The following is an 18,040-nucleotide window of genomic DNA, read 5'->3' as shown; positions in this document are numbered from 1 at the left end:
AAAAAAAAAAAATAATAACAAAAGCAAAGCAGTAAATCTACCTGGTTGATGGGCCGCCTCTCGCCAGTGAATTTTAAGGCACAATTTAGTCTTTCATGTTTACAAGCAACAGCACACAAAACATCCTACAGAAAGTCACAGTAGGAGCCCGAGGAAAGAACCAGGAACAGATTTGCATCTCTTATATTGGAGTTAGGTTTTAACGTTTTAAATTGGTTTTAACCCAGATTACTGAAGCTATGTAAGTATTGTTTCTCTTGAGTCCTCTTTTATACTTCTTGAAAGTTTGGAGAAATAAAAGCACCACAAAAATTAACTTTGTCATTTAAAATATATTGTATTTCAGTTTAGTTTAACAATTATTGTATGAATTTACTTTTAGGATCTCTGATTTGGATATGTCTCATATATTTTTATACCTAAACACTTGCTTTTCATTTCCCACCCATTGCAGAGTATTTAGAAAATATAGGTAAGCAAATTTAAATAGTAATTCCCAAAACAATAATAACCAAAGACAAGTCAGAATTAATGTTTTGATGTGTATCTTTCCAGTCTTTCATCTAAGCCTATTTTTTGGTTTATCCTTTTTTATATTATTCTAAGTCACATTATGCACAGATATCTTATACATGTAGAATTATGCAAACTACCCAGGTTTTAAGAAAATGTCAATGGAGGACGTTAACTTAATTGTCAAAAAAGCTTATAACTATGAGGGACTTAGGAGATAAGCTCTGGTTCCATGACTTCGTGTCTGAGGAGAGTGAAGCCCCTCAGAGTGCAGTGGGGGCCTGCGTGCCAGATGCTCCGATTGCTGAGCACCTGTTCCTTGCCCTGCCCTCTGCTGAGAAGCCACTAGAATCCTTTCCTAGAACAAGGCAGGGTATGAATAAGATCAGTTTATTTTTAGTTCATTGAACAAATCAAGCCCCATGCTATCCTCCTTACCCACATTTGCCCTTTAATAATAAAGGCAGGAAGCCTATGTTTGAATGTTTGCCATGTGCAATTTCCCATAAGACACAAAGCAGCAGCGCGCCGCGTGGCGGCCAAGAGCAGGCAAGTTATCTGATTTCCTGTGCTGGTTTCATCATGTGTAGTGTGTAGGAAATGGCTCCATCTCATCAAGGTGTTATAAGGGTTCTATCAGATCATAGGTACAAAGTACTTAGCACAGGGCTTGACCTATAAGCTCTCAAATACTTGTGCATATAAATATTATGTATGTAAAGTTACTCAATAATAAAGGCTTATTATAATAGTATTATGTAATCCAGCTGCTGAATTCTAAGACTGTTTTATGATAAGTAGGAGTATTAACTATGTTTTTGAAAAAAAAAAAAAAAAGTTGTGGGTGGACCAGTTGCTAATTAATTAAAAATTTAAAATTTCACGAGATGAAATATGTAAGAATGAGAAAACATTAAGTATGAATAAAGGATTTTGGTGTATGAGAGCTCAATGTGAATTCATACTTAGCAGAGAGAATTTCTGCATTTCTTAGCCTTCTTATCAAACAAGATGCCAGATTAACTATATAAAAACTCAGTTGCATGTTGCCTTCTGGGTGAAACATTTTCATTACTTGTCTAAATCCAGGCCCAGTCTTGATACCAAGGGCCACTCGGCAACACTGATTCTACAAGTTGATAAACTGCAAAAAGTTTCTACACATTGATGGTTTGCCCCATGAATAGTATCTAGCAAAGACAGAAAATGATCCTCAGACCCCTTTTTCCTTTATTTGCATTAGAAATGTCCAGAAGGAAGACCGCACTCCTATGGCTGAAGAATACAGTGAATATAAGCACATAAAGGCGAAACTGAGGCTCCTGGAGGTGCTCATCAGCAAGAGAGACACTGATTCCAAGTCCATGTGAGGGGCATGACCGAGCACAGGGGGCTGGCAGCTGCGGTGAGAGTTTACTCTCCCCTGAGAAAGTGTAGCTCTGGAAGGCAGCCTTGGGGCTGGCCCTGCAAAGCATGCAGCCCTTCTGCCTCTAGCCCATTTGGCATCGGCTCCTGTTTCCATTGCCTGCCTTAGAAACTGGCTGGAAGAAGACAATGTGACCTGACTTAGGCATTTTGTAATTGGAAAGTCAAGATTGCAGTATGTGCACATACGCACGCGCGTGCACACACACAGACACACACACACAGTAGTGGAGCTTTCCTAACACTAGCAGAGATGAATCACTACATTAAACAACACTCACCTACAGAGAATATACACTGTTTTTCCCTGGATAACTGAGAAATATGAGACCATTCTCTGTCTAACTGTGATGAAAACAAGCTCAGGACTTTATTCTATAGAGCAAACTTGCTGTGGAGGGCCATGCTCTCCTTGGACCCAGTTAAGTGCGAACGTGCATTGGAGCCCTATTTGCTGCCGCTGCCATTCTAGTGACCTTTCCACAGAGCTGCGCCTTCCTCACGTGTGTGAAAGGTTTTCCCCTTCAGCCCTCAGGTAGATGGAAGCTGCATCTGCCCACGATGGCAGTGCAGTCATCATCTTCAGGGTGTTTCTTCAGGACTTCCTCAGCTGACAAGGAATTTTGGTCCCTGCCTAGGACCGGGTCATCTGCAGAGGACAGAGAGATGGTAAGCAGCTGTATGAATGCTGATTTTAAAACCAGGTGATGGGAGAAGAGCCTGGAGATTCTTTCCTGAACACTGACTGCACTTACCAGTCTCAGATTTTATCATCAAACACCAAGCCAGGCCAGCATGCTCATGGCAACCTGTTTGGGGCTGTTTTGTTGTGGCACTAGCCAAACATAAAGGGGCTTAAGTCAGCCTGCATACAGAGGATCAGGGGAGAGAAGGGGCTTGTGTTCTCAGCCTCCTGAGTACTTACCAGAGTTTAATTTAAAAAAAAAAAAAAAAAATCTGCACTAAAATCCCCAAACTGACAGGTAAATGTACCCCTCAGAACTCAGCCTAAGGCAGAATCTAAATCACACTATTTTCGTGATCATGTATAAAAAGAAAAGTCATGCTGTGTGGCCAATCATAATTTTTTCAAAGACTTTGTCACAAAGCTGTCTATATTAGACATTTTGGAGGGACCAGGAAATGTAAGACACCAAATCATCCATCTCTTCAGTGTGCTTGATGTCACCTCATGATTTGTTGTTACTTTTTTAACTCCTGCACCAAGGACAGTGGGTTCTGGGTCCACCTTTGTGCTTTGGGAGGCCGAGCCCAGGCGTCTGCTCGCCTGCCACGGCTGACCAGAGAAGGTGCTTCAGGAGCTCTGCCTTTGACGATGTGTTACAGGATGAACACACAGCAGAGGCACCCTCCTGTATGTTTTGAAAGTTGCCTTCTGAAAGGGCACAGTTTTAAGGAAAAAGAATGTAAAACTATACTGACCAGTTTTCAGTTTTAAAGGGTCGTGAGAAACTGGCTGGTCCGATGGGATTTACAGCAACATTTTCCATTGCTGAAGTGAGGCAGCAGCTCTCCTCTGTCAGCTGAATGTTAAGGATGGGGAGAAAGAATGCCTTTAAGTAAGTTTGCTCTTAATCGTATGGAAGCTTGAGCTATGTGTTGGAAGTGCCCTGGTTTTAATCCACACACAAAGACGGTACATAATCCTACAGGTTTAAATGTACATAAAAATATAGTTTGGAATTCTTTGCTCTACTGTTTACATTGCAGATTGCTATAATTTCAAGGAGTGAGATTATAAATAAAATGATGCACTTTAGGATGTTTCCTATTTTTGAAATCTGAACATGAATCATTCACATGACCAAAAATTGTGTTTTTTTAAAAATACATGTCTAGTCTGTCCTTTAATAGCTCTCTTAAATAAGCTATGATATTAATCAGATCATTACCACTGAGCTTTTAAAGCACATTTGTTTAAGACTATGTTTTTGGAAAATACGCTACAGAATTTTTTTTTAAGCTACAAATAAATGAGATGCTACTAATTGTTTTGGAATCTGTTGTTTCTGCCAAAGGTAAATTAACAAAAAGATTTATTCAGGAATCCCCATTTGAATTTGTATGATTCAATAAAAGAAAACACCAAGTTATATAAAATAGTGTATGAGATGTTGTGTTTTCCTTTGTAATTTCCACTAACTTACATTCTTCATGGAATGGAGCCCAGATGAAATGAGGGGAAGCCCTTTTCACACTAGATCTTATTTGAAGAAATGTTTGTTAGTCAGTGGTTTCTGGCTCTGCCAAGGGAGATATGTTCCCCTGCAACCATTTCTGCAGCCCAGAATCTCAGGGCACTAGTGGTGGTGTCTTAATTGGCTTCACAAAGACAGAATGCTCTGGACTGGGAATTTTCCTTTGCTGTCTTGGGAATATGTGTTTATTAGCACATGCCAACAAAATAAATGTCGAGTTATTTCATAAGTGTAAGTAAACTTATAATTTTCATAAGTACTTTTATTGTGTTCAGTCTGGTGTAAACATTGAAATAGATGTTTATATTAAGTATATCATTATGTTTCATCTTTGAATCATTTAGTTCAGATTTCACTTTCTAAGACTTGTAGGTGCAAGATTTAGGATAAGGGACAGCTTAGAAGTTTTTCAAGATGGTAGAAGTTTGTCCTGTGCTGCTTTAAAAAAAAAAATAAAAAAAGCTAGCACAATTTTGGTGACCTCCCAAGTGAGGGAAAATTTCCATGAAAGACCAAACCAAATTTCAAACTGGAGTACTAATTATTTTTTTAATTACCAGCTAGGATGTTTTCAGCTGTTAAGATTTCTTCCATTTGCCTACCAGTTCAAAGTCAAAAGATTATTATTCATTGCAGGGATCAGTGATATCTCTGTAATATCAGTGTAATTTTTGCTTTGTCTCATCATAATTCATTGCTTGGGTGGCAGGGGAATAGCCTCTTACAGGGTGTGCCTGCTCCCAGGTGTGACATTTCTAGCCAAGGACAAATGCCTCAGAGCTGTGTTGTGTCATAAATGCCGCACTAAGGTGTCCCAAGACCAGCAGTCTTGGAACCCTGAGGGCTGAGCATTTGTAAATGTGGTTGAGCTTAGAATTCCTTATAAGGTGAATATTTAGGTTTATTATCAGCATAAAGGGATGGCCATGGTGCTAATCAAGCTGGTTCTGCCCAGGGGTTGCCTAGTTCTCCAGAGACAGAATTGGGCCCTGTGTCCAGAACCGATCAGAGTTTAAGTTTGGATAATTTTTGGTTTTAGAGCTTTTTAATCTGATGAAGACGCCCTTTTCTTAAGAGTAACACCTTATGCTTTTGGTGATATATTTATAGTTGAACACCATAAACTGTTAACAGCTTTGTGAAAGCTAGCTGTAGTCTAAATTCTGCTTTGCTTTGCTTTCAAGAGGGGTCTTCCTGACACGCTCCTTGCTAGTTTATTTTCCCCTAGTCGGGGAGAGGTGGTTTCTGCACCAAGATCAATGCCTCTGTGCTATTTTTTCAGTATCCACTTAGTTAAATCAATGAGGAGGGACAAACTATACTACAGTCTTGAAGCACTGTTTCCTCTGAAGCTCTTGTGTTTGACAGAACTCAGAAAATGCTTTCCTTTCCTTCATTAATTTCCTTTTACTGTTTTTTTCCACTTGACACTCAAAATGTACTAAAGAGTAGACTGGCTAAACATATTTTCAAATTTTTATATATTCAAATTGTGCACACTGGCTCTACTTTAAGTGGTGACCAACACAGCACACACCAAACCAGGGTCACGTAGAAATGCTGGGCACTGCACAGTGGCACTGGCCACTTTCCCAAGCAGAGATCATGTGTGTGCCTCAAAACACAGGTTTGGCAAATCCTCCAACTGAAAACACCTATACAGTCATGAAAATCTCCACAAACAGTTTTTGTAAAAAATATGGGCTCCTAACAATATTTACATGACATGTAAGCAGAAGGCATTTGAAATTACCATTGTCCTTTTTAAAAATGTAAACTGAACAAAAAACATTTTATACATGACTATTTTGTGTAAATGTAAAATATTTTAAACTATGAAAGTGCTAGAATTTTTGACAGTAGCATCAGGATCAGGGTCTGACCTTTCCCTTCTTTAAGTAATCCTGTGACTCCCTGGAGCCCCTCAGAAGCCTCCTGAGGATTAAGTTTTTGTTGTTCTATCTCCAGGCAGGGCATTGGAAGGTGATGCGAGCTGAGCGTACACTTCAGGCATGTCCGTTTTGTAACTAGAAAAATGGGCTTGTGCTCTCATGGCTCAGTTGCCTTTAAAAAATTCATAGAAAGCGCTGGAGAAGTGCAGAAATGAGGGCATTGAAGCAAATTTTTAAAAATTAAGTACATCTCCAAAGCCAATGAGGCCATCATGAATAAATACATTAGCCATTTACTATAAGGCCACCAGAGAACTGAGAGACTTGGAGAAAGACACATTTCAGTCGTGTGGAGGGAGCACCTCGCCCTTTGCACTGCCTGTTCCTATCCCTGGCCAAGTGTGCCCTCCTCGCTCAGGCCTCGAATAGCCTGGAGAGTTGGGCAGCAGGTGGGGCAGCTCCATGCCCCACCTAACAGCTGGGGACAGAAAGCTGCCATGGTGGGTAGGCATGCAGTGTCCTTTAAACTATGTGCTGCTATACATCCTCTAAATGACAGAAAGTAACCATTAGAAATACGCTAAGCCTGAAATTAAAAAATAAAAAAGGCTTGGAATAAGGTCCTAGTGCTAAAACAAGGATTCAAACTCAGATCTGTCTGACTTCAGAGTACAAAGATGCAATACTGCTAACACAGATGCAAGTTAATGCTGTCCTGCCAAAACTGAAGCTCATCATGAATAATTTTGGTAACTCTGGGCTCAAGTAATAAAATTTGGGCAGAAACGACAAGCTGTATTTAGTGACTCTCATTTTCTTCAATCTTCTGATGTTGCCTCTTTTGAGGGACCAGAAAGTTACACAAGCCCAAGAACACCAGGTTCCACAGCCTAGTATAAAGCCTGATGTCCTCTGAACCCCTTAACCAATGTCTTCACTTCTAGTCCTATCATAGTTTGCAGAACTGTGAAGTACCTGAATGGAAATTTCAGAATGAAGACCCACACAGGGGGTCGGGGTGGGCTGAGGAGAGACAGGCCCTCCCAGTGGCCTTACTACCTCTTCTAGCTATGGATTCTGAATCCTGTAAGACAAAGTATATCAGAGTCATCCCTGACTGGGTCAGCTCACCAAGGCTATTATACACAGAATTTCACATTCAGTAAAAGTCAAAATTCCCAAATGCAGTCTTAGAATCCTGGCAAGCACACAGACAAATGGGGCTTGGCAGGTCTGGGACTGTTGACAGCTTGGTCCTCACTCTTCCCCTCCAGCCACAAGGCTTAGACAGGAAGGGTGACTCCGTGTTATGCTGCAGCTGCCTGGAGACAGGGCCCAAGGCAAACCTCAGCAAGAACTCAGTTCTGACTCCAAGAAGATCCCCATGTTACTATGAATTCTGAAATTATAATCTTTTAGGTATCTGGATTTTTCTTTGATTTCTGTAAAGCAATTCAAAGATGCACAGAAATTTTCATGTCAAGCCTCTGATCCTACAGCTTTGAGTATTTCTTGGTAAGCCATTTTGAGACACTATGATTTTCTATAACTTTTAAATAATTTAAAATTACCAGACAAGAGGAGACAAAGGGGAGGGAGAGAGTAAAGGATATATCCCTCCGTAGTAGCAGAAAGCAGTGCGGCTCAAACTTGGATGCACATGCGCCTGCCTGGGGATCTTGTGCTGTAGCTCCAGGAAGTGCCTGATGTTCTGCATTGCTGACAAGCAGCCAGGTGCTGCCGTGTTGCTCGTCCAGGGACCTCACTTTAAATAGAGGGTGCAGACTGCATCCTGGGTGAAATGAGCAGCTCCACCAATTAATCCAAAACCCTGAGTTAACAAAGACCAGCACATTTGATAACACCCTCGGAGGCCGAATGCTGCCTCAATGCTTGAGATGCAGACAGATGGCTCAGCTGTACAATTTGGGTTACTTACCTCCAGAAATCTGTTTCTTTTTCTGAAAAGCAGTACCCGTGTAATCAGGTGATTACGAAAATTTACTTGGATGACTGTAAAGTGACCACACAGTAAATTCTTAATAGATGGTGGTAGGTGGGGTGGTTACTATCATCAGCCATCAAGGCAAAGATTCTTCCTATCTTGAAGTCCAGCAACACATTCTGAATCCCTGCAAAAAACGAACTGTATTTCCTGGTATCATTTCCCCCACCATCACCCTCTGATCCTTGTTTGTGTGAATCAGAAAGAGAATACAAGTTATTGCTAGCAGGATGAGCAAGATTCCATGGGAACATCATCCCATTCTCTTGGGGGAATAAGATAAATTGTGACTATTACTATTTTCCAGCAAATCACATCAAAACTTGTGCCACCTTCTTAGAAAAAATAATGCTTGCTAAATTCCTTCTCTCACAGAGCAGGGAAAATCCCTCTAAGCCTACTTCTCCCCAAAACATTTTGGGAGGTCCAGATCTGCTCCAACATGTAAAAAGAATAAACCATTGACATGGCAGCTGAGACCAACATGGAAATGCCTGAGCTGTGTGGAGTGAAGGAACAGAGTAACCTTTGGATGGATTTCAAAGTCACTTAAGTGTCCCAAAATTTCTGTCTCAGGGTGTATTTTTAACAACTGAAAACTAAACGTCCCCTTGGGAGGGGAGTTGCTCTGATATTGGCAGCTCCTAATCAACATACTAAATTTCATCAAAACCTGTGGCCAAGGCTGACACTAAGAAGGGTCCTGGGGTCCTCCACTCCCTCATCAACCCGTACAGGGGACAAACTGAAGGTGCCATTGCCAGGGCCAGCAATAGGGCAAGCTTTCCCATTCAGGTGACTTTGCAGTCTCATTGAATGAGGCTTTGCGTCCCTCCTCTCATTACCTCAGACACTTAGAACTTCTAGATCTTTTCTCCAATCTGCCAGTGACTTGAACTTCAGAGTCCTTGAACCTGGTTCACAAACATCTGAGTTCCGGAGAATGCCCAGGCATGAAAGGCCAAGAGACCCATTTTTTAACCAAAACAAGACGCTTGGACTGTGGAAGGCCAGCTCTACTGGGACCACAAGCCAGTACCTAGTTGGCACCTGCTGCCGACCTTCATCCTCAAGAGCATCAGCCTCTTGTGACCCAGTGGGGAACGGGGTTACAGTGTTTCAGAATCTGCTCTTGCTTTCTGATCCTCCTAATCCTAAAGAAAAGGTGACCATGAAAGACTAATCTGGTTTAGTGTTTGGCTCCATCTGAGGGGTGTGTGGGTGTGTATTTTAATTCTTGTTTAAGTTTCTCAGTAAGTTCAACACCAGCAGGAGCTGAATCAGTAATTATCATAGACAGTCTCCAACTCTCATGGGATTAGGCCCAGGAAAATCAGCTTTTAGAAGATCTGAAGACCATGTGATTGTGTGCCCTGCCAAGTATCCAGCCACACTGGAGGGGAAGAAAAAAAAAAAAAAGATGACATCTGGATTAATTTTCTTGGTGCTACACATAACTAAGGAGTACACACTCCATTATTTTGGGAGGAAATAAAGCACCAAAGCCTGGACTAGCTAATCCATGGGAGAGGCTGTTATTAATACAGATCCAAAGAGTCTGCCCACACTGTAGTGGATGCCTCTTCCAACACCTATTCTGTTGCCTGATCAGTGTGGACAAGCAGCCCTGCCTGCATCTGAGGCAGTCTGTGTTCGCATCCCTAAGCAGAGAACTGTAGTCAGGGAGCAACATTTGCCACCCGCTGCACGGGGCTCTGCTCTCATAGGATTCATTCATCACTCATTACCAAAAACCTGGGGAAAGGCACTGTGGTAGGTTCTGTGTCACTTCCCACTGGAGAACTCCCTTGGTCCAAAATCAGTAGGATAATGTTCACCGTTTTTGAAGAACACAAGAACACAAGGACCTGCTCTCTTTGTCCTCTTCCTTATCACAAACTCCTGTTCTGCTTTGTGAGATCCTGTTCCCCAAAAGAAGTCTGTAAGTGGAGCCCAGGAATGGTTCCTATCAATACTCCACAAAGGCACCTCAAAAATGGAGACATTCACAGAGCAGAGTACTCATAACTCATGGAACCTCTGCCACTAACGAAGTTAAGTTAAAGGCAACGTAGGCATCACACTTAGGCACTTTAGAGATATAGTTTAAAATTTGCTTGGTTACATTTTAAGAGTCAAAGACGACAAGACGACCAGCACATACATTTCCCATTAAAAGAAAATAATGAAATTCTGAAGAGTAGCTTTGATTTTAATGAAAGTATTTGTTTTTCCTCCAATACTTGACCCTAACATGAAGTATTCTATTCATTGGGTTTCACTGCAAATATATTTTGCTATTCCAGTGTATGACCACCCTTCACTTTAATCGCTGTCATCTGATTAACTACTATTTGTCCATTAATTCCAAACTATGATTCTTGGAGAAATGAACAGATACTAAGCAAAAAAAAAATTTCCAAAGGACGGGGGAATTCCGTGGAAAACTAAATTTGAGAGGAGGCGGAGGGAAGGAGGAAACGAAGGAAAAGAAGGGGAATGAGAAGGAAGAGGAGGAGGAGGAGAAGAAGGAGAAGAAAGAAAAGGAGAAGGAGGAGGAGAAGAGAAAAGGAGGAGGAGGAGGAGGAGAGGAAGGGGGGAGAAGGAGGAGAGGAAGGGGGGAGAACGAGGAGGAGAAGGGGGGAGAAGGAGGAGGAGAAGGGGGGAGAAGGGGAGGAGAAGGGGGGAGAAGGAGGAGGAGAAGAAGGAGAAGGGAGGAGGAGGAGGAGAAAAGGAAGAGGAGAAGGGAAGGAGAAGGAGAAAAAGAAGGACAAGGAGAAGGAGGAGGAGACAGGAAAAAGAAGGAGAAGGAAGAGGAGGAGGAAGAGGAAGAGGAGAAGGAGGAGGAGGAGGAGGAGAAGGAAGAAGAAGAAAGAACTAGTAGTCGTTGTGCAATAAAGTTTAACTTTCTTTAAATTAGAGACAACCAAACTTATATAATACAAATCTCCTTTTTCTTCCTTATTCAAAGTATTTTTCCCCCAGGAAGCTCTGCTTTTTGCCAACTATTGAGGCCTCAATGCTTACTTGTTCCTACTGCTGAGAACACAGAGCTGCTTGCTGAGGAAGGGCCCAACTGTGTGCTGATGGTCTCCCAGGGCCCATGGAGTGGCCTGATGACTTACCTGCCTGCCCGAAGAGGCCCTTCACTTTACCCTATGTCCCAAGATTGTACAGCATGACTGCCTGGGGAGGTGGAGGGGCACAGAGGATTTGCACTCTCATATCTAGCCAGAGACAAAGCCTGGAATCCCAATATTTACTAAAAGCCTGTTGAAATGCATGCACTGTGGGATCCTCCATCAAACCTTGGGACAGACATCAGTGGGAAAACTGGTAAAATCCAAAAAAAAGAGTGAAGCCGGGCGCGGTGGCTCACGCTTGTAATCCCAGCACTTTGGGAGGCCGAGGCGGGCGGATCACGAGGTCAGGAGATCGAGACCATGGTGAAATCCCGTCTCTACTAAAAATACAAAAAAATTAGCCGGGCGTGGTGGCGGGCGCCTGTAGTCCCAGCTACTCAGAGAGGCTGAGGCAGGAGAATGGCGTGAACCCGGGAGGCGGAGCTTGCAGTGAGCCGAGATTGCGCCACTGCACTCCAGCCTGGGCGACAGAGTGAGACTCCGTCTAAAAAAAAAAAAAAAAAAGAGTGAAGTTTCATGAATAGTAATTTCCCAATATTGGTTCCTTGGTGTTGATAACTATACCATGGTGCTATGTTAACATTTGGGGATACTGAGTGAAAAATCAAATAACTCTGTATTATTTCTGCTACTTTTCTACAGATCTAAAATTATTCAAAAATAGAGTTTCAGAGTGATATTAGCAAGATGGTGGAACAGACAATCCCCCAGCGTCACGTCCCTGACAAAAACACAATTAGAAACCATTCAACGACAAGAATACTACCATGAATATACCAGAACTCGGGGGGAAGCAGAGAAACCACCAAGACACACAGAATTGAGAGAAGCCATGACAGGTAGGATGAACAGTCATTTCACACTGTGCCACCACTTCCCCTAAGCTGGCATAGTGCCACTCACAGAGATTTTCCCTAGACCCATGGTTGCTAGTGAAGGAGGGAACTGGAGGTGAATATTCGATCTCCCCACTGGTCTAGGAATCTTCATGGGAAGTCCATTCCGGTCCTATTCGATCAGAACCATTGGGAGTGTCGGGAAAGCTTAACTACTTGGGGTGAGTTGGAAACAATGACCAGGGTGTTCATCACAGAAAGCTGATCTCAGCACTCTGATCAGTGGAGATGCCAAGTTAAACAAATTGGCCAGGACCACAGTGCCTCAGGGGCACAATCCAGAGGAAGGCCCAAATCCCCAGCTGGGTTTCCCACAAATCCCAGGTGCATGAGTGGAGTCTTCCTCTAGCTCAGAAACAACTAAAAGGTCGAGATTAAGTTCCAGTGCCCATTTAAGTCTTCCCCAGACTGGAAAACAACGGCAGGGCAGCAGTGTTGTTTCAGGGCAGCATTTAAACTCTGGTATTTGCTATAAGTCTTCCCCAGACAAGGAAACAATGGCAAGGCAGCAATTTAGTTCCAGAACATCATTTAATTTTTGATATTCACTGTGCCTTTACAAGACTGGAAATGACAACAGGGCAACAAGTTCATTCCAGTACAGTCGTTTAGTTTCGGTGCTCAATATAAGTCCTCCCCAGAATGGGAAGTGAAATTTGAAAAACAATCCAGAAACAAAAAGAGACAATGACAAAGAAATAGAAAAAATTAAAAGAAATCAACGAGAAATCCTAAAACTAAGAATACAATAACTGAACTGAAAAACTCCTGAGAAAGCTTTAACGGCAGACTTGATTAAACAGAGGAAATAATTAGCAAGCTTCAAGCCAGAACATATGAAAATTACCCAGTCAGAGAAGCAAACAGAAAAGAGAATGAAAACAGTGAAGAAGGCCTACAAAAAATTATGTTACACCACCAAGTGTACTAACCTCCATGTAATTGGAATTCCCAAAGCGGACAAGGAAAAAAAAAGGCCTAGAAAGTATATTTAAAGAATGAATGGCTGAAAATTTCCCAAATTTAGAGAAAGGCGAACAGCATCCAGGTACAGAAGCTGAGAAGTCACCAATCAAATTCAAATGAAAGAGGAATTCTCCCCAAAGCGCATCATAATCAAATTAGCAGAAAACAAAGACAAAGAGAGAAAAACTCCAATCAGCAAGACAAAAGAAACATATCACATCCAATACAGCTTTCAGCAGACTTCTCAGTGGAAACCCTACAGGCCAGGAAAGGACATGATGTTATATTCAAAGTGCTGAAGAGAATGTCAACCAAGAATACCCTATCCAGCAAAGCTATCCTTAAAACACAAAGGATAAGAAACACAAACATACATACAAAAGCTGACGGAATTAATCAACACCATACCCATTTTATAAGAAATGCTAAACAGAGTTCTGCAATCTGAATATAATGGATGCTAACATGTAATAGGAAAACATCTAGCTGGACATAGTGGCTCATACCTGTAATCCCAGCACTTTGGGAGGCTGAGGTGGGTGGATCACTTGAGGCCAAGAGTTTAAGACCCACATGGCCAACATAGCAAAATCCCATCTCTACTAAAAAAAAAAAAATAATAAACAAGACATCTGAAGGTATAAAACTCACTGGTAAAAGTAATAAAACAGACAAAATCAGAATAATACTGTAAATGTGGAAAGTAAACCGCTTATATCACAAGACTGAAAACTGAAAGACAAAACTATTAAAAACAATAATAACTGTACAAATTGGTTAAGAATAGGCAATATAAAAATATGTAAATTTTTTAACAAAAAGTCAAAATGTGGGGGGTGGATTAGACTAGAGTTTATTTTTCATAGTTTTCCTTGTAATAAAAGTTAAATCATTATCAGTTTAAAATAACCTGTTAAAATTCTTAGATGTTTTTGTAATACTCTTGGTAACCACAAAGCAAAAACCTACAACAGATGTGCTAAAAATAAAGAGCATGGAATCAAAACATGTTACTAGAGGAAATCACTTAATCACAAAGAAATATAGGAAGAAAGGAAAAACAGAAGAAAGGATCTACAAAACAACCTAGAAACAAGTAACAAAATGGCAGTAGTAAACCCTTAACTATCAATAATAGTCTTGACTATAAAGGGATTAAATTTTTAAATTAAAAGACATCTAGAGGCTGAATGGATTTTTTTTAAAAAATACAAGACCAAAGTCTATGCCGTCTATAAGAAACTCACTTCACCTATAAAGACACCCAGACTGAAAGTGAAGGGATGGAAAAAGATATTCCATGCAAATGGAAACCAAAAAACAGCAGGACTAGCTACAATTGTATCAGATTACTTTAAGAATGGTTAAAAAAAAAAAAAGACAAAAAGGATCCCTTTATAATGATAAAGGGGTCAATTCAGCAAGAGGATGTAACAATTGTAGTATGTATCCAACACCAGTGCACCCAAATATATAATACCAATATTAATAAACCTAAAGGGAGAAATTGAATGCAATACAATAATAGAGGACTTCAATACCTCACTTTCAGCAATGGGCAGGTAATTCTGACAGAAAATTAACAAGGAATATTGGAGTTAAATTGCATTTCAAATCAAACAGACCTAGTAGACACTTACAGAACACTCCATCAAACAGCTGCAGAATACATATTTTTCTCAAAAGCAAATGGAACATTCTCCAAGACAGACCCAATTCTTAACAAATTTTTATTTTTATTTATTTATTTATTTATTTTGAGATGGAGTCTCACTCTGTCGCCCAGGCTCACTCTGTCGCCCAGGAACATTCTCCAAGACAGACCCAATTCTTAACAAATTTTTATTTTTATTTATTTATTTTGAGATGGAGTCTCACTCTGTCGCCCAGATGGAGTGCAGTGGCGCGATCTCGGCTCACTGCAAGCTCCACCTCCCGGGTTCACTCCATTCTCCTGCCTCAGCCTCCCGAGTAGCTGGGACTACAGGCGCCTGCCACCACGCCTGGCTAATTTTTTGTATTTTTACTAGAGATGGGGTTTCACCGTGTTAGCCAGGATGGTCTCGATCTCCTGACTTTGTGATCCACCCGCCTCAGCCTCCCAAAGTGTTGGGATTATAGGCGTGAGCCACCACGCCCGGCCAACAAATTTTTAAAAGTTGAAATAATATCAAGTATCTTTTCTGACCACAATGGAACAAAACTAGAAATCAATAACAGAAACAATGTTGGTAACTGTACAAATTCATGAAAATTAACATACTTCTGAACAATCAATGGGTCTATGAAGAAATTTAAAAGGAAATCTAAAAATTCCTTGTGACAAATGAAAATGTAAGTACAACATACCAAAACCTATGTGATACAGCAAAAACAGTTCTAATGGGAAAGTTTATAGGAATAAACACCTCCATCAAAAAATAGAAATATTTCAAATAAACAATCTAACCATGCACCTCAAGGAAACAGAAAAGCAAGAACAAACCAAACCCAAAATTAATAGAAGGAAAGAAATAATAAAGATCAGAGCAGAAATAAATTGAGACTAAAAAAATACAGAAGAACAAAAGTTGTTTTTTTAAAAAATAAGCAAAATCAACAAACCATTACGTAGACTATTTAAGAAAAAAAGAGAGAAGGCCCAAATAAATAAAATCAGAGAAAAAAAAGAAGACATTACAGCTTATACCACAAAAATATAAGGAATCATTAGGACCATTATGAACTATATGACAACAAATTAGAAAACCTAGGAAAAAAAGATAAATTCCTAAATACATATAACCTACTAGGATTGAACTATGCAGAAATACGAAACCTGTAAGACCAACGAGTGACAAGATTGAACCAGTAATAAATCCTCCCATCAAAAAAAAAAAAAAAAAAAAAAAAAAATCAAAACAAAACAAAAAAAACCCAGAACCTGACAGATTCACTGTTGAATTCTACCAAACATTTAAAGAAGAGCTAATACCATTTCTATCCAAACTATTCTAGAGAATTAAAGAGAAGGGAATACTTCTATGAGGCCAGCATTACCCTGATATCCAAACCAGACAAGGATATAACAAAAAAAGATCTGATATCTCTGATGAACACAGATGCAAAAAATCCTCAAGAAAATACAAGCAAACTAAATTCAACAACACTTTAGAAAGATCTCACATGATCAAGTAAGATTCATTCCAAGGATGCAAGGACGGTTAAACATACACAAATCAATAAACACAATACCTCACATTAACAGAATCAAGAAAAACCATAAAATCATTTCAACAGGTGCTGAATATTCACTAAAATTCAACATCCCTTCATAATAAAAACTCTCAAAAAACTAGGTATACAAGGAACATACTTCAAAACAATAAAGGCCATATATGTGGCAAAACCCCGTCTCTACAAAAAATACAAAAATTAGCTGGGTGTTGGTGGCTAACACTTGTAGTCCCAGCTACTCAGAAGGCTGAGATGGGAGGACTGCTTGAGCCCAAGTGGCAGAGGTTGCAGTGAGACAAGATCATACCACCAGACTCTAGCCTGGGTGACAGAGCAAGACTCTGTCTCCATAATAAGAGGAAAACTGAAAACCTTTCCTCAAAGATCTGGAAGAAGATAAAGATGCCCACTTTCACCACTTTTATTCAACACACTACTAGAAGTCCTAGCCAAGGCAATTAGGCAAGAAAGAAGCGGCATCCAAATTGGAGAGGAAGAAGCCAAATTATCCTTGTTCACAGGCAACATGATCTCATATTTAGAAAAATATAAAGACTCCACCAAAAACTATTAGAACTGAAAAATTCAGTATAGTTACAGGATACGAAATCAGCATACAAAAATCAGTAGCATTTCTATACACCAATAGCTAACAATTTGAAAAAGAAATCAAGAAAACAATCCTATTTACAATAGCTACAAAAAACTAAATACCCAGGAATAAATTTAACCAAAGTGAAGGATCTCTATAATGAAAACATAAAACACTGATGAAAGAAATGGAAGAAGACAAAAATAAATGGAAAGATTTCCGATGCCCATGGATTGAAAGAGCTAATACTGTTAAATATCTATAGTACCCAAGGCAATCTATAGATTCAATGCCAGCCCTATTAAAATACCAATAAAATTCTTCACAGAAATAAAAAAAAACTATTCTAAAATTCATATGTATCACAAAAGACTCCTAATAGCCAAAGCAACCCTGAGAAAAAAAAGCTAAAGGCATCACATTACCTGAATTAAAAATATACTACAGGCAAGGCGCGGTGGCTCATGCCTGTAATCCCAGCACTTTGGGAGGCCGAGGTGGGCGGATCATGAGGTCAGGAGATCGAGACCATCTTGGCTGACACGGTGAAACCCTGTCTCTACTAAAAATTCAAAAATTAGCCAGGTGTGGTGGCGGGCGCCTGTAGTCCCAGCTATTTGGGAGGCTGAGGCAGAAGAATGGCGTGAACCCAGGAGGTGGAGCTTGCAGTGAGCCAAGATCATGCCACTGCACTCCAGCCTAGGTGACAGAGTGAGACTCCGTCTCAAAAAAAAAAAAAAAAACTACAAAGCCATACGAACCAGAACAACATGGTACTGGCATGAAAACAGGCACATACATAGACTGATAGAACAGAATAGAGAACCCAGAAATAAATTCACATGTTTACAGCCAAGTCATTTTTGACAATGGTGCCAAGAACATACATTACAGAAAGGACAGCCTCTTCAATAACTGGTGCTGAGAAAACTGGATATCCATATGCAGAAGAATGAAACTAGATTCCATACCTCTCACTATGTATAAAAACCAAATCGAAATGGATGAAATTAAGACCTGAAACTATTATATAAAACTACTAGAAGAAAAACATTGGGGAAATGCTTCAGGACACTGGCCTGAGCAAAGATTTTTTGGGTAAGACCTCAAAAGCACAGGCAGCAACAGCAAAAATAGATAAATATGATTACATAAAGCTAAAAAGCTTCTGCG

The 18,040-nt window shown here is 40.3% G+C and overlaps 2 protein-coding genes across 8 annotated transcripts in view; one reads left to right on the top strand and one right to left on the bottom strand.

Moving 5' to 3' along the window:
• Positions 1 to 4,069, top strand: part of FAM13A (family with sequence similarity 13 member A) — a 330,683-nt gene extending 326,614 nt beyond the window's left edge. For 4 of the 7 annotated variants that reach the window (XM_030819119.1, XM_004089016.3, XM_004089015.3 and 1 more), the window contains one exon: positions 1,757 to 4,069. In XM_030819119.1, the coding sequence (XP_030674979.1) occupies positions 1,757 to 1,883 (127 nt within the window). In that variant the 3' untranslated portion in view covers positions 1,884 to 4,069. The remainder of the gene's footprint in view (positions 1 to 1,756) is intronic. The other 3 variants (XM_030819120.1, XM_030819121.1, XM_012499468.2) reach the window with 1 other exon arrangement.
• Positions 3,398 to 18,040, bottom strand: part of HERC3 (HECT and RLD domain containing E3 ubiquitin protein ligase 3) — a 138,157-nt gene continuing 123,514 nt past the window's right edge. Inside the window, exon 27 of the transcript XR_004031735.1 lies at positions 3,398 to 8,181. The gene's annotated coding sequence lies outside the window, so the exon portion shown is untranslated. The remainder of the gene's footprint in view (positions 8,182 to 18,040) is intronic.

Source organism: Nomascus leucogenys, chromosome 9 (genome assembly GCF_006542625.1).
Source record: "Nomascus leucogenys isolate Asia chromosome 9, Asia_NLE_v1, whole genome shotgun sequence".
Lineage (NCBI taxonomy): Eukaryota > Metazoa > Chordata > Mammalia > Primates > Hylobatidae > Nomascus > Nomascus leucogenys.
This window is presented reverse-complemented; position numbering and strand designations above follow the sequence as displayed.